The 17913-nt window shown below is 34.4% G+C and overlaps 1 protein-coding gene across 1 annotated transcript; it reads right to left on the bottom strand.

Annotated features, from left to right (window-relative positions):
• Positions 1-1861: 1861 nt before the first annotated feature.
• LOC124359205 (tektin-4) lies at positions 1862-13835 on the bottom strand. Its single transcript, XM_046811767.1, has 8 exons — positions 13653-13835; positions 12324-12598; positions 7396-7604; positions 6259-6356; positions 5866-6080; positions 4543-4768; positions 3439-3593; positions 1862-2257 (listed from the first exon to the last, which is right to left on the bottom strand). The coding sequence occupies exons 1-8, from the start codon at positions 13710-13712 to the stop codon at positions 2041-2043; spliced, it is 1455 nt and encodes a 484-aa protein (XP_046667723.1). The 5' UTR covers positions 13713-13835; the 3' UTR covers positions 1862-2040.
• Between the last annotated feature and the right edge of the window lie 4078 nt (positions 13836-17913).

The raw sequence follows: 17913 nt of genomic DNA on the forward strand, positions 1-17913 counted from the left end.
ATGCAATTTCATTGGCTTTGCACCTGTATGAGCACTTCTGGTGGCGTAGGAAATATAATTAACTCGAACCAGATTTCCTACGCCAATGCTGAGTTTTCCTTGTCACCACAGTCAAGAAAGTTTATTAAAAAGTGTTATTTATGACCATTGTAATTTACTCAGATTTTGGTATTTTACATAGTTGATTTTGTCTTGTTTTCTGACCAAGAAAATATATATACATACACAGGTCTGAGAAGCCTACTTATGTTAAAAGATAGTAAAGGTTAGATAGAACTTTGGCTGTTATACCTTCATTACAGTACTGACCAAGCACTGTATACTTAATATTTGCTTAAATGTACAGTTAAAAGTATATTTTTAACTTTTAATTTTCTTATCTGGATATTTTATTCTGAACAGTGATTACAGAAAAGGTTAAATTAGAAGTGATGTTACTATTTAGCTTGCTCTGGGCTTTCACACTATAAATACAAACAAATTTAAAATATTGGTTGAATATGAAAACATATGGTTGTGCTGTTATAAAACAATGTTTAGCAGAACAGTTTATTGCATTTAACAGGCCCTTTCAATTAATATTTCATAACTTTAGAGACCAAGATGGGTTTTTTCGTTACTTTATAGACTAGTGGATGTAGCCCGGAGGGGTTTTTTGAATAAGAATATGCCTTGCCAGTTACATACCAGAGACCGTAGAATATCCATGAAAATTTTTGTTACAATCGGTTGAATAGTTTACCCTGAAAGAAAAACAAAGGCTTTTTTGTATTTATAATATTATTAGGATATGTATTTGTTCCATGCAAGCTATTTATTATTAATACAATTTAGCGGTTTGAACAGAAAGGAACTCAAAAGTATTATTTTAGATATCGATGTAATGCTTAAAATATGTTTTATAATACATTAACACAAAAATTTTAATTCACTCAATTAAATCTTACTATTCATATAGAATTGTTCACAAATGAATGGTCAACCCATAGACATGCTGTGACAAGAGTTAACTCCAGTAAAAGCAATACCACAATCATGCCATGGTGACAGTATGGATATTAAACATTGACTAAGTAGTTGTGCTGTTTTCTGCTAAATAGCAATGCTTAACAGGTTATTAATTATTCCCAATGTTATTGATAATATATTCATGATTTTGGTTGGTATAACTGCATAAAATATGGGGGGACACTTACAGCTGTAGTTGGTGTGGTGTAAAATAGCAGTGAACACTAAATATTGTTTATCTAGTCATTGTAAATAATAAAAATAATGCTATTTTGCAAGAACATTTTTCAATGTGACATATTAAGCTTATAAATTTTACATGGATGTATGTAATATAATATAATGCACATATATATGTAATATTATGTATAGTTTCCCTTTTAGAATATATTTAAAATGCTTAGTGTATTTTGGTGAAGGTTTATAACTATATCTTATAGAACTTAAGCTGTTACAGTTTACAAAATCAGCCAAATCTTGAATAAGTGGAATTTTTAAGGTGTTATAACACCATTAAACAGAACATGAACTTATTATTTAATTGTAAACTTATGACTGAAATTAGAAGTTTAAAACCTAAGCTCCTAAATTTGAGGACATTTCATGATTAATGAACAAATTTGTGGTTGTTCAAGTATTAAAATTTATCTGTATCTTCCCTTAAATTGCATTATTAAAATCGAAATAACAAAGAAGTGAGCCGAACCTGTGTACAAGATCTCATGTCATAATTAATTTGAGTTAGTAATATGTGGATTATATACAGATTGATTTTTAGGACAGATACTTTAAATAACTTTCTTGTTCCAGATAATAAAATTTGCATAAAAGTGTTGAAATAAACAAATTATTTGTGATTGTTAAAAAGTTTATTATTTCACCACAAAAATGTATGAAAACTCTTGTAAAAATGTAGCAGGTGATACAAAAAATATGAAATATTTATACAATCCAACCAATCTTGAAAATGAAAATACTCAAAATTGAATTTGTAAGTGCTGCTTCCTTTGTACCCACAAAGTACAGAATCATTTAAGCGTGGCCAGCTAGTGCAGATGATGATGGGTAGTGGGAACGGGTGGCTTGGCAACGATCCTTGTCGATGTACAGACTATTGCGTTTGATCTGTATCTCCCGCTCCAGCTGCCCCCTGGCTGTATAAAGACGCACCAAGGCCTCTTCTGCCTCCTTGAGCCTAGCCTGCAGCGAACTCACTTGCTCAGCCAGTGTCTTCACCTCGTCCACCAGACTGTCACATCAAGCAAAACATTAGATCAAAGTACGTCCAAAACAGGAGATGCGAGCATGTGGAAGCAGTCTTAACGGATTTAGGTAATTTATTCATCAAGGTACAGCAATACACTTTAATGAGTCACAAGGAAGGAAATATAAATGTGTTTTGATAATGTACCACGAAAAACATTAATCACCTACACTAAAATGGGATGCATGCAATAATTGACATGCTATAGGATAACAAAATTCCAACTCCATACAAGTGGTGTATTTGTTAAATCTAGATCACATTAGGGTTGATTAATATGTTATAACACAAGTAAAAGTTTACCAGTAACTTTGATTTACTACTAATAAAGAAATTATTAGGTTTTTTATTTTTGTTAGTTTGCCTTTTAACATGCTAATATCAAAATGACAGTTGATGTCAACTCTGTGGTATGTTTTTTTCCTTCTAAATATGTTAGTTTTCATTACAGTTATTCAAACTTTTACAGCTCACTTAATTTTTGTATTCAAATTATATTATATATCAAATTTTCAGAATTTAATGGTTGATTTAGAAATAATAACTCAATATTACAAAGTTTTGTTAGATTTCTGTTTATACATATATAAAACGGTTGTTGTATCCCTTGTAAAACTTATTGTAACTTTATATTTTAATAGCAATACTGAAACGGAGCTAGGTAACAAAACTACACTTCTAATTTGGTTTAATGTACCAAATGTCAAAACAGAGTTTATAAATGTACCCGTCACTTATTTATGTCTTAATGTCCAAAGTTCAACCAATTGGAAACTCAATTTCTGCATATAGAAAAGGGCCTGTAATGAACCGGACATATGTACAAGCATTCCTTGGTATAATTTACTTACTACTTGGTATGTATTTTTTCTATTTTATAAAAGAAACTGTAACTTTATCATTTAGGATTATCTCCATGAATGATTTTTGATGGTTCCAAAAGTTTAATTTTCGTACCATATCGCTTTAGGTGACTTGAGGACTCTAATGAAAACTCCATTGTATCAATTTTTGTCTATAGTAGTTTATACATTCTTAGCAGTGGTAGGAAGTGAACTGCTAGTAAGGACAGGATCACTTGCAGGTATGCTTGCTCTTGCAGTAACCGCTGTATCCACCATAAAATATAATTGGCATTATATAGATGTTACTATCATACAACCCACCCAAATTGTGATTTGTCTCGGCAGTTTTCAATGCGTGGTCGGTGTAATCGGTTATCCAGTCGTGTCTGAGCTTTCTTCATTGGGGCATCCATTGCTCGTATTGTTGCTTTCAGCTCGCCGATTAGTTTTTCTGTATCTGCAATGCGCCTCACAACCTACAAACAAATATTTTTAAAGTTTGCACAGTTAGTGATCACTGCAGAGTTCTGTAGGTAATGTTACACAAATCAGTCGCTTGATAAAACACAACACTGATATTATGTAACTTGATTATGCTGTGATTAGATGAAAATTTTACACCCATTCTCAGTGGTCTAACTAGGACTGGTTTTGGGGGGATGAATTTTATTGAAGAGCTTACCACACTGAGGAGAAGGAGGGTTTTGGAATTAATCAAAATTTAAATAATTGAGGTAGGCCTAATTGGAAGTAAAACATTTTACTTCTCTATTTCAAACAATTTGGATTGCTGCTATAAGAATATCTTTTTACACATAGCGTAGCTATGGTGGGGAGGTTTGTTTCAATGAGTTCATCATTTCACCTTTCACTTGGTACAGTGTTTTCACCTCGTCATCTAGATTACATTTTTCTCTAGTCTAGGTGTCTTTGATGTCGAAATGATGCAAAGAGTTTATTTTGAGCTTCTTCATCTCTGAATATTTTGGTTCTATTCAGACAGATATTGACTCCAGATTTCAAAAGTCAAGCAAGTTTGTGACAGCATTAGATTTCAGACACTACAGTAAGCGGAAGATGAAATGGAGCTGAACTCAATATTCATATTGAATATTTTTTTTTATTTTAGAGCTCTTTGTGGAACGTTCTATCTTCCACATTTCCCTTCCTCCAGTAGTTATGTCACTGCCCATTCCACCTGTGCCACTTTCTCTTATGAAGTACTTTCTGCTTACTTATTATTCTAGCATTGAATCATTAATTGCTGAAGATACGAGGTCAAAATCTAATAAAAACTATTAATTTTGAGAATAATCTAATTCTAAATCATCATTTGTAATATTGTAGACATTAAAAACCTCTGGTCTAGACAAAAACTGTAGGTAATGATGGACTCAATAAAATAAAATAATTGGTTCAACTTACAACTAGTAACTCGTTCTCGAGCGCCTGCCGGCACAGATCAGTCTCAGCGACCCGCCTTGCCAGTGCCCGATCTACCCGATCTGCCTGTTCCCGCAAGTCTTTCACACAGTCCGATAGTATAGGGCCATCCAGGAGTGCTCTCAACTCACATGACTGACCACGCACTTCCTGCGCTGTCTGCAGGATGTCTTGCACATTGTCCATCCAGCCGGCCGGCGTTGACTGGCTTCACATATAAGTAGTGTAGAATACAATATTTCAATAATCATAATTATTAATAAATTAACAAAAATGAGGAGCCCATAAACATTCTTCAATCTACCAAATGCTTACCTGTTTTCAGATCATAAAATTTAAGAATTGCTCCTTGCTCTTTTTTCTTTAACTAATAAACAGACATTTTTATTTTAACCCTTAATACAATTTTAGAATTTGTTTAAAATGATTCAACCTGCCATTTGCATTCCTTGCAAGTTTAACTAGCTGTTACATCAAAATTAATTGTGTTCATGGTTGTGCAGAGATGGCTTTGTTCTCTGTGTTTTGTTTCCTCTGTTTGATCTCACGTGATGGATTTGATAAACAATTTCTTTCTCGTGACTTTTACTTGAGCATGGTCAATCATTTCAAAGATACTTGCCTTAATGCCTATATATTTGAAATGTACTTATAAAATTCTTACGTATTGTATTTTTATGACTTCTTTCAAATGTTTAGGGAGTTTCTCTTGGTGACATACTAAAATGTTATCATGTGAAATGGGAATGTGATTAGATTAAAAATATAGTCAGTTAAAGTTTTAGTAAAGTGAGTGAAGTTTGTTATAATCAATGGACAAAATCATTTATGACCTAGGCCTAAGATAGACTCTAAATATATGTAGAACATTTGTAAAATGTTAAATAGATTTTAAGACTGGTACAATATTTAATTATACTTTATATCTAATTTTCCAATATTCGAATTTATGATATATTTTTGTAATATAATCTGTAAACAAGTACAGAAAGGGGTTTGAAAAAATTATAGTTTTACATATTATTTGGCTAAAGAAATGGAATTAAGGTTGAATCATCTGTTTATCATCTAAGAGGATATTAACTAGATGTAGACATGAGTATTCTTAGGGTTTGTATAATGATTACTTTGACTGCAAACGAGCAGAACCTTTGGGCTCCTGCAGAGTTCTTCTTCATAAGGCTCCCATCTTAAGAAAATATATATGGTGCGACTCTCCTGCGAGCCCTGCTATTGTCACCACTGAAAAACAGGTTAACGTTTTCAAGTCCAAATAATCTATGTTGGAACAACAATCTTACAGACCTGTCAGGGAATCGAGTAGCGCCAGGTTTGAACAGGATTATTGGAGACTTGATCGTTAGGTTGGTATTGATAGCCTCTATGTCGTACGACTGCTTCTTGTCCGACCAATCGTCTTCCATCCTTGCTTTCGTTGCCTTGTTCCTCTCCTGCTGTTCTTCTATCTGCACTATCGTTCTGTCTATCAGGTCTTCCACTTCCTTGACCAGAGCTGCTTCCTGCAATCCCTCTGTTCACTTTAATATGAATTAGTTGTCATAAAAATCCAGCACAGTAATTCCCAGGGTTCAAATTAAATTTAGTTTTATTTTAGTGGCATATTTACTTTGAAATTCGTTTATTAAGTAAGCACTGGTAGAATGAAAAGAATTGTGTTTGACTAAACTCTGAACTTACCTTAATAAGTTCTTCTTCTGCCTCATCCCGTACAAGGTCAGGTTCTATTCGCTTTGCTCTCCGTCCCAAACATTCTCGTGTAATGTTTTTGACAATACCTAAATTAAGAAACAATATAAATACTAAATTGAGTTTCAAAAATACAATGTAATTGGAGTTGGAGATTAAAATGTTTTAAAATTATTGAAATAATCAAGAATCCTTGAAAAATTTTACAAAATTACATTTCTGAATGTTGCTTGTTTTTGTGACAATGTTTGAACAAAAAGCTTAATTACGTTTCAACAAAACAAGTGGAGTATGAAATGAAAGTAACGGTAATATTGATTATGAATATAAACACTTTTGTTAATAACTCAATGGACGGTAATAAAAAACTACTTGTTTGTAGAATTTTACATAAGTTACAGATTATTAAAGATAATAACACTGTGTTCCTACATAGAGATTCATCATGATACCTGTTTGCCCCTTCTTACTCTGCCAGAATTATAGCAATGGAAAAGTGGGTTATACTTGTTGATTGCCTTTGTTAAATTGATGAAATCAACGGAAATATGACACATATTTGACCACGCTTCTGATAAACATGGTTGATTGTAATATTCTTAGCGTATCTGATAGTGAAAGCTAATCTACTGCTAGTCAATTATGTCTGCTTCTTAAAGATGCAGATAGCTGAGACAAAATATTATGGAAATGTCTGACGACTACTATCACAGTTCTGATGAGTCAAAACTTGGTTGACAAACAGGACTTTATAGCAATGAAATTCTTAGTCTTATCAATAACTGTTGGAGAACCACCAGAGCCAAGAACGAGTTTGAATAAAAAGGCTGGGTGTAGGGTAGTCATAGTCAATCATATTTCTTTATTAACATATTCTACCCAGGTAGATACTAGGTTTGCAGTGTACTACCTAAGGCAAATGCTGTCAAGTCACTTGACTGTAGGTGTAGAGAGTCAAGTGATACTACCAAAATCCCATTTACAGTATTGTCATGCATCAAATAATCCTAAAAATACTATTTATCAGTGGTTTAATGATAGGAACACCCTACGAGTCTCTTAAGATTGTGATATAATCAAGAAATGTGATTTTTTTTATGCCTCTATTGTTAATAATGACTGTCTCACCAAGAGCCGTCTTGGCCTGACGAGCGCGCCGTCGCTGTTCTTCCAGCATGTCTATCTCAAGGATCATTTCCTCCAAAGCCCGTTCCAGCTCCGTCTTCCAGCGATGTATTTCAGCTGCACGCTGCCCCAGCAGCAATGTATTATTGTGCTGCTTCTTATCGGCGGCAGCAGCTATTGTCTCCATCGCTTCTCGACTGTTCAACTCTACTCTATAAGTGACAAAACCATCAATTATTAAAAAAGGTAAGTACGCCACACCACAGGCTCCGCTGCGGTTGGTTGCAAAATTTCAAGCCTATAGCTTATTTTATGTCATGTGAACAGGTATACAGGCATAAAATCATATAGAAAAGACATTTTAACATCCTCCTGGCAGACAAAATAGAAATGTATCAGTCTGCTGAGTTATAACCTTCACTGACGTTTAGCTAAATTCCGTTGTTGGACATAGACCATCCATCATAGAACTCATTCTTGTCTATGTAGAAATGATTTCATGAAACATTTAAAATCTACTGATAGTATATTTCTCAAGATATCTTACCACGTGATACTTATACAATTTTGTTTGTTAAATTGGGTTTCATAACAGTGTTTAAATAATAAAAGTTCCTGTGAGGTAGGGAGATTAATAAAAGGCAAGAGTGCTCTGAAATCAAATCTTATCACTGACTTTTAACATTGACTTTTCACTCTATTATTTTCTTCGTTTCACTCAATGGATAAAATTCACATGGTAAGATCTCATATGATTGGACTCAGTTTACTTAAAAATTTATTTATTCTGCTATATTCTTGTTGCTATCGTAATTATATATAAGGCCAAATTGCTCAGCCAAATCCCATGGAATGATCTGCATTGAACTTTGTGTTGCCTACAGATAAATGAAGCTTCATGCAAAATTCCAAGTCTATTGGTATCATTTAGTTTCCAAGATATCAGACAGATAGACAGACAGAAATGGAATTTTTTCAGTCCATCAGCTCTGCATGGTAAAATTTAGTTATAGTTTTCAATGTTTTAGAATTGAGCGTGTTAATCTCTATTATGAATTATATGTCCTCTTAAACTCCTAAAATATATTTAGAAATTAATCTCTCCCTTTACTTTTTAATAACAATTTTGAGAAAGTGGACAAATTTTAATTATTATCACTTGTGGGAAGCTAACGAAAAATGTTGATCTTATAATTAGTTTGATAATGACCATCATCTAAATTCTTCAGTCCATATCGCATAGAAACATTTTTAACACATTGTTTGAGATAAGTTTTACTTTTAACTATAGATGGCTTCCCACAGCAAAACCAAAACATTTGGCTAAGTTAACATCTCATCTATTTTTTCATATTATCTTAGTTGAACAAATTGTAAAAACATAATTCGTCTTAGATGCAACTTCTATGCACTATGGGTGAATGGTTGGTGAAGAAGAACCAATTAAGACATTCCTCTTCATAAGAAGAAGGCCATCGCACCATCATCGACATTGAGTGGTTACCTGGACCATTTATTGTAACCCTCTGTGCTTTAGAACATTAGAATTATAGTATAATACGTTGTGCTCTCAATTAGTGGTGGCTTCCTTTATCATATTTTTGTTGTACACACTAGAACTTCTTTCAATCTGAACTGAAACTTTTAAATACATATTCTAAAACTTACGGTTGGCTGTGCCACAGTCTACGATATCTGCATGTGTGAAAATCTGACAAATGGTTGCAAGAATTGGCGTTGGACTTAATTGAGTAAAGTTCTTATTTTGGTATGTAGTATATAAAACATTAATACTGATCTCTAGTCTTAAATTGGCTTTATTAAATTCTGTAATTTATTATTTATACATCCCTTGAATGCAATGGCAATCACCACTGCCCTTGGCAACCCTCTTTGAGAGATGTTTTTGAGGATGGTGATGCAATGGATTTTAGGTTGAGTACATGTTTTGAAAGTTGCTGTCTCAATCCTTCAAGATACCTTCCCTAAAGACAGAAAAAAACAAAATTTTTGGGTCACTTCACGAAGAATTGTAGACATCTGATGTAGTAATTTTGGGCCATTTTATAATCAGAACTACTGGAAAACGGCTGAAGATTAGGATGTGAAATTTTTACAGTAGTTATGTGAAATATGACCAGAGGGATTGACATATTTTTTATTTAGAATAATTTTTCCACCATGAATAACAAGTTGAACAACAACTGAAAAACTATAATGTTGCGTATTTTAGAATTAAAAATATGTCGAAGTCAAATCATCCGTTGTTCATAGGCAAAACATTGTATAGAACATAGTATTACATGTAATAACCAAATACGTATTAGTTAATTAAGACTGTGTTCGTCTTAACTGCAGAATTTAAAATAAACTAACCAAAAAAGTTCTTAAATACTCCTCTATTGAATAGCGGCCTTTACAGCACAACAAATCCTTAAGACTTTTTTTGATGAAGTTGAACTTTTGCAATGTCTTGTTGCTTCAGGAAGGGAGTTGAACAACTTGGGTAAGGTAAGGTAGAGAATTGATTTTTTTAATGTGCTAGTTCAGTAACACAAGTATGACAAGAATACTCCTGCACCTAGGTAGGAATCAGTGGGTATGTATTTAAATATTGGAAAGATTATTAAAAGTGAACGAACAGACTGAATATATTCAAATAGAAAGTCAACAGGCCCTCAGCAGGCAAACCATCTTGGCAACTGTCACGACATCCCAGCCAACAGATGATTCGAACTGTCCGCTTCTGTAATTTAAACATTCTTTCAAGTGTAGACTTACTGGCGGTTCTCCAGAACATAATGCCATAATCTGGAAGAGAATAAAAGTAGTCAAGTTTACAACCAGCAAAATGTTTTTGTCGAGAAAGGTGGATAAATATCTCAAAGAATACAGACAGCAACTGAGTTTGGAGCACAGAACGTTTATATGATGTTCCAGATTAAATCTGAATCGATATGAAGTCCCAAGAAACTGACAACATCAAACTCCATCATGGAAATGATATTCGAAATAGCGGCATCATCAGACTGTGTCCTTAGACAAAAATGCACTATTTTTGTTTTATCTGTATTAAAAAGAAACAAAAGAATTGTTTTGGAACCAAATGCTAAAGTTATTCAGAACTGAGAAAAGTTTCTAGTTGAGTGCAGTTTCTGATTCAGCACTTAAAGCAATACTTGTATCGTCAGCATATTGAACAATGTTACCTAACTGAGTTCAGAGATCATTAATATAAATAACAAAAAGATTGGGGGCGATTATTGAACCCTGAGGGACACCTTTCATGACAGACAGAAATGGAGAGAGGGCTGTCCCATACGAGTTTGCGATTTGGACCCACTGGGTTTATCCAGAAAGATAAGAAACTAGTCCAGAGCAATGCCTCTGACATCACGAGCCTCCAGCTTTTCCAGGTAGCGTTGGTAGCCAACGGTGTCAATGGCCCTAAGATTACTATATATACTAAGATTACATATTATGCCAGCAGCAGATCATCTTGAATAAAGATTCAATAGCACAGTTACAATACAACTAAAATAGCTAAAATTTGGTGTTTTTGAGATGTAAAACACATATTTAAATACAGTCTGTGTTGATTTAAAAAACACCTTTTGTATTTTCAGTCTGCTTCAGGCACACTTACTCTTCCCCCACCACCTTACCCTCCCCCCTTTTTCTTCTCTTCGTTTAGAATTAGTTACAAACAATAACTTCCAATAATTTTGTCAATAACAACGAAAAAGCACCGGTTTTAGTGCTATTCAGCTAAACTGAAGCTTTGAAAGTCACAACTCGAAAACTCTCAATCCTAGTAATAATACCAAATGTTTATACAAGTGTATTGTTTTTGAGTTTAAAATTTTAGAATGATATAAAAAAAGTTGTTATTAAATTGCCATTTTAACTTGTATTTTTGACCGGATGTTTCAACAAATTTGGCATTGGTTAAACCACTATTTAATTTTTAAATGAGCAACTTTATTTCTGACGCCCAGACTGCCCAAGGCGGTATTACTAGTTCCTCGCCTTAAAGTAGAATCAAAGATCAGGTTGGATATCATTTCAAACGGGTCAATAAGACAACTATATCGATCTGAGAAAGTATTTCTTAAATTTTGGAATGTAGTGACCTCTTATTCTTGATGAACATTAAAATGTAAATAGACTCAAATATGTAACGTGTTGGGATTCCTAAAAGATTGAAAAACGAAGAGCTTTGGATGAATTTAATTTTTGTAAATTTAATAATTTTTTTAATAGCCATCTCTGAAACAGTACTTTGTGTTGAGAGAATACTCGTACCATACTCTGACTACTGTCACTTATGGTTACGCAAGTGATTCAATTTTACTTTATCTTCTAATAAAACTCTTATTTAAAATGAGATGTATAATAATAATTAGTATATAACAAGTGAGAGTCCCCTTTTAAACATTATTATTATTCAAAGTTTAAATTATAAATTGTGTCAGTGTTCCAGGATTATACAAATTGTATTTTATACCTATTTGTTTTTGTGTCACCCTGTACAGTTTTAGATAAGTAGGTATCCTGAGAATTTCACAGAACTAAAAAGAAACCTCTTAATCTAAGACTTTTTGCCAATGGCGTAGTGTAGCGGGTACAACGGTTATCGCAAGATAGCCGGATCAAGCAACGTCGAGCGTGGCTGCTGCTTGGATGGGTGACCGTTAAACGATCCTGTCCTTGCAAGCAGCCCACCTGCCCGGCCGTTGGTGGTGGTTCGAAAGTCACCTTTAAGCCGTTGGTCTCCAAGTTAAGAATTAGAAAGGGCTTCTTAGCCCTAAATTCGCCTTGTAAAAAAAGACATCCTTACTTACTTACTTTTTTATTGTTCGACTCGGTCCAGGCTGCAATTCTGTGAGAATCTCATAGGCGGAAAGCCTATGTATAGAGTGGGTACTTACACATTTGCCCGGCGCTGATCTTCACTAGCACCGCACAGCACTTCATGGTTGTGTTTGCGCCACTCCCCCTCGCTGAAGCGCGTGATGGAGTAGTTGTCGACTACGGGCCTGGTGCCGGTGAGGCCCGCCAGAGGTCCCCAGTCCACACGACCCGAGGCCCACGGTCCTATGGGCCCCATCTGCTCGTTTTCCTGCATCTGAGGTAGGAGATCCTGTGCTTCCGGCAGGAACTTGACCGCCCTGACTCCTTGATGCTCGCCAGAACCCATCGCTTCCTGCCACCACAGAGAACTGGTCAGCAGAACAATGACTTGGCTTTCCAAGCCATTTTTATAATTCGAAGAATTTGCGGAAAGTATTATATTAAATGCTCACCGAGAAAACATTTGATGGTGGATAATTAACAAGTATAATTAATTAACGTTGGGGTGGAATTTTCCATAGCACGCCACCGCCGCGCCGTATACGGAGGTAGATCAAATCGTTACGCTGAATTAAATCACTTAAATTTCACCAGATGCAGAATTTGACTTTGTGGGTTAGTTTAAACATGTTTGTATGAGCCATAATTAACAGCATTTAGTGAAATCAAACAAGGGAACGTTTACTCTACTGATTACACTGACAATTTTTGCAATAAAACAAGTAGAGCGTAACAGCGTAATAGATACAATTAATTGATTATCTAAGCTAATAATTAATACACTTTTCTACGTTATTTTCGAAAACAAAATAGATTTCGAAACCGCACATTGGCAGATAACAATGTTTAATCACATTTCTTCTAATTACGTGGACATGAATTGTTGAAGAAAGTGAAAAATCACAATTGTGCAACCAGCATGTAACGTTCTATATAGTGATAGTGTAAAGGTGTACTCATTCTTCATTCTCAAAAAAAGTATTTTTTAATTTACATATGTATAATATGAAGAGCTATCACCCAAATTCTACCACTATGGATTATTTGTGCATTATAATTTAAAATAATATTGGCTTTATTTAGAAACTGCATTTATGTAGGTGTGTGTAAAGTACCATTAATTACATAAAATGACAATGTAATAAATGGTACTTTGATATTGGTTTTTAAAGTTATTTCACGATGAATATGATTGTGAGAAAATAAATTTGGATGAATAGGACTGGAATAGGAGATGTGTATTTCAATAAGTATGACAAAAAAATATGAAGTTTAAAAAATATTGAACAATTAATTTATATATGACGTAATTATCTTCGTTCATTCTAATGACAAAACAAAAAGACTGCTCTGAATTAATTTTGGTAAATTGAGGTTAATACAAATAAAACATCAACCGTACCGACCTCCGCATGATCGCCGAAGACTTTGGTCTGTCCTTCACAAATGCACTCTTCTTGAGACATGATTTTGACCTCGGAATGTCAGCACGATACAGTGATGTGTCTACTGAGAATATACGAATAAAAACACAGCGGTATTTTGCGAAGCTAACGCGTCGTTGTTGTCCCGGAAACAGACCAAGCAGGTGATAGAGAGAGAGAGACAAAGAGTTGTTATTTCAAATTGTCCATGCGTTGTCTTAGCAACAGAATTTTACTGTAGAAGTCCATGTCCACGTGTTTTGCATCCAATGGGGAGACGAGAATAATAAACGTATAATAATTGTAGTCAAACACATGCAAAAGGTATGAAATACTCCTTGGATCTGAACTAGGAGGACGATGTGAGGGTTTAGCCTGAAACCGTTTATGACATTATGTCAGGATGTGCTGAGATGAAAATTTTATTAGGCTATTTGTTTATGTAAGGAAGCGCGACTCCCGACTAACAGATAGGCTTTCCTAGTTATTTAATATAATATTAGACAATTGTTTTTATTTATTTAATTTTCCACAACTAGAGATATGATGCTTAATGCTTATTGGCAGACTGTACTTGAAACTCCCACAAAAACTGTTTAGAGTTCTATTGTGTTGATAAAGAAGTTTGACCCAAGATCGAACGAACCCTGACCTCTGTTGATTGACGATGTTGATTTTAGTTTTGTAATGTATAAACCAAAGCTGTTGTGTTCTAGAATGAGTTGTAGAATGTAATAATTTTCTTTAGGGTTATTTATAGAAAATAAAAAGTAGTATCATATTGAATCAATGGATAGTAATTTAGTTCTTGCATTAAGAAGTTACTATTCAAATAGTTGAAACAATTATGCACTGACTTGTGTTATACGAAGAAAGGTGTAATCCTAAATTTATAAATGGTACATTGAGTTTACTCTGGACCTTTCAAACAATCGCTATAGCACAGGCAGCGATTATTATTTTTTTTATTAGAGGTTATAATGTGATGATGGATAACCAACCAGTATTTTCCACGATTTGGGAGAGCAAAATTGAGGTTGGCGCTGACTCTGATAAGTGTGTCAGATAGAGATAAGACGATAATATCTTCTGACCTGAATACGTTTGGTATCTTTATCTACAAAATCCAGTGATAACAAGTTGTAGTCCTTATATTTTAATGCCTTCTCTTACAGTTATGCATACATTCAGTTAAAAGCATAGCTTTGATATACAGTACGTATAGGACTCCATCCTATAATTCCAAACCACATTATTTAGATAAAAGTATGGAGTAATAATAAAAATGTGCATTTAAGAGTGATTTTTCTGATAATAAGCATTTAAAAATTATTTTAGTCTGGTAAGTCTGAATATCTGAGGACCACCTAAAAATACCATGGCATAGTACTTTTGTATGAAGAGGTTATATGACACTAACGTTCCCACAGTACCAACATAAGCTGAAGCGAGTTATTTAGATTGTCAGTCAGTTTCTGCTTGGTTTTTGAGTGAGCATTTAATAAGTCTGCTTCACTTAGAGAAGACATCTTTGCCACTGAGATCTGCGTTTTTGACGGCGAGTGTGGCCCATGTCTGCGATTCTGACGCAACGTCATCGTCGCATGCGATTCTGACGCAGCGACAAAAACGGTGAGTGTGGCCGTAGCCTAATATAAATACACTTACCATTAATATGTTTACCTACTTAATTTGAGCACTATACGAGGCGCGGCTACAGTGAAGTCCCGCTAATCCGAACACGTGTAATCCGAACGTCGGTTAATCCGAACAGGTCCAGGAGGAATTATTTATAACGATAATGAACAGTTATAGGAACTAATTACATAAAAAATGAAAATGGGTGCATTATTTCGTACATAAACAAAGAAAACTTTAATTAAATAGACATACAGTATTTTATTAAGACAAATTTTGTACGGTACAGTACATAAATAATGAAGTTAAATACAGTACCAAATTGAAACTTATAGGTTAAGTATGAGTTAAATTAATATATTAAGAAGTGAAATCAAACAAAAATTGGACGTACAGTACTGATATTATTATTGAGTACAATATTAATTGTTAAAAGACATAAATTCAGTTATTGTCTTCTGTCACATTAAAGAGAGTCTATTGGATGACGCGTAGTTTCGTACAACTATTGAACGCGTGGACCCGTACAATATCCAGTACGCTCACATTGCTTAACAATAGAACTCTCACACTAAATACGGTAAATGTGCTTAGTATTCGTAAACACGTTTATTTGTCAAGAAATACAATGCAACAGTCAGAAAACATGTTTTAAGAAACAATGTTGAAAATTCTATAACAAAATAGACCCATTCTCAAGTTTAAAACCGTATTTTTCTGTAATTCTGGCTAATCCGAACAGTTACATAATCCGAATAGGGCTCGGTCCCAATTAACGGGACTCTACTGTATTTGAAAACGAGACAATCGTCAGCTCGCCACTTTATAAGCGGGTAAACAGTACACTGACTATCTTCTCAGTTACCTCCTCCTAACCCATAGATATTACAGGGTGGTTATAAATTATTGTACACATTTTAAGATTGAATAAATAAATAACCAATCAACTTAAAAACATGGGAATTGTTTTATTAAATTGTAAATTTAAAATAGTTTTATATACTGACTGAAAATTAATAATTGTACACATAACAATAATTATAAAAAGTAGTTATAAAAAGAAAGTAAAAATGTCACTTAAACTGTGGGTGTAAGGTATGATTCTTCTTAATGACTTGTGTTGTGACATAGTCAACTGGTCAACAATGGATCTTTCCACACCAGCTGTTAATTACAGTTGACTAAACAAACACTAAACTAACCTCAGTATCAAAATGGCTAGTGTGCAAGAAAAAGCAAGGTGTGTTCTTTGGTTTCATGAAAGCAGATCTGTAATAACTGTTCAAAGAAGGTTTCGTTTAGAGTATGGCCGCAATCCTTCGAGTAACAATTCTATAAAACGCTGGTATAGGCAGTTTGAACAGACGGGAAGTGTCCAACATATAAAAGGTGTTGGTAGACCTCCAGTTTCTGCAGCTATTGTTGATCAAGTAAGAGAATTGTTTACGAGGAGCCCTGGTAAGTCTACTCGGCGTGCAAGTTTGGAATTAGGATTACCTCGATCAACAGTCTTAAAAATTTTGCACAAACACCTTAAGCTCCATCCATACAAAATTCAGTTATTACATGAACTAAAACCTAACGATAAACCTCGACGCTACGATTTTGCTCTTAGATTACTTGACCTCGAAGAACAAACAATAAACATTGGAGAAAGCAATTTCTTGAAAAAAGTAATTTTTTCTGATGAAGCAGTCTTTCATGTTTCTGGTAAGGTGAGTAGACACAATTGTAGGATTTGGGGTACTGAAAATCCTCATAATGTTCGAGAACAAGAAAGAGACAGCCCTAAAATAAACGTTTGGTGTGCAATGGCTATAGATGAAGTGATAGGACCCTTTTTCTTCGCAGAACCGACATCACTAAAGAGGTGTACCTCGACATGCTTGAACTTTTTGCAATACCGGAAATTGAGCATAGACAACCAAATGTTTTCTGGCAGCAAGATGGTGCCCCTCCACACTGGGGTAAGATAGTACGTGACTACCTAAATGACACGTTTCCTGGTCGTTGGATTGGACGGGATGGTCCAATTCCTTGGCCTCCACGTTCCCCAGACATTACACCCTTAGACTTTTTTTTTGTGGGGCTATGTCAAGGACAGAGTCTTCGCCAAAAAAGTTCAAGATATTGAGGAACTCAAGAATAGAGTTCGAGAGGTTATTGGAAGCATAACTCCAGCAATGCTCAGAAACACATGGTGTGAGGTTGAATTTAGACTACAAACTTTGCGTGCAAACCTCGGAGAGCACGTGGAATTAGTTTAGTTTCCTTGTAAAAGTATGAGTAACAGTAATCTTTTTGTCCTTCATTGGTAATAAAACTGTTTTAAATTTGCTATTTAATAAAACAAATATTTATTTATTCAATCTTAAAATGTGTACAATAATCTATAACCACCCTGTATAATAACATCACTGTACAGTAATCTGGCCACAACTGTTGTGCATCGATTGAAAATGCTTGCCGGGAAAAAATCGACCAGTTCAAAGATTAAACGGCAAGTTGTAATTAAGTGTCTTCATTTAACAGTGTAAAAACAACTCGTGGATTCAGCACCAATACACCAATGCACCATATCAGTTCAGCAATCTATTATGATTAT

This window comes from Homalodisca vitripennis, chromosome 1, assembly GCF_021130785.1.
Source record: "Homalodisca vitripennis isolate AUS2020 chromosome 1, UT_GWSS_2.1, whole genome shotgun sequence".
NCBI classification, from domain to species: domain Eukaryota; kingdom Metazoa; phylum Arthropoda; class Insecta; order Hemiptera; family Cicadellidae; genus Homalodisca; species Homalodisca vitripennis.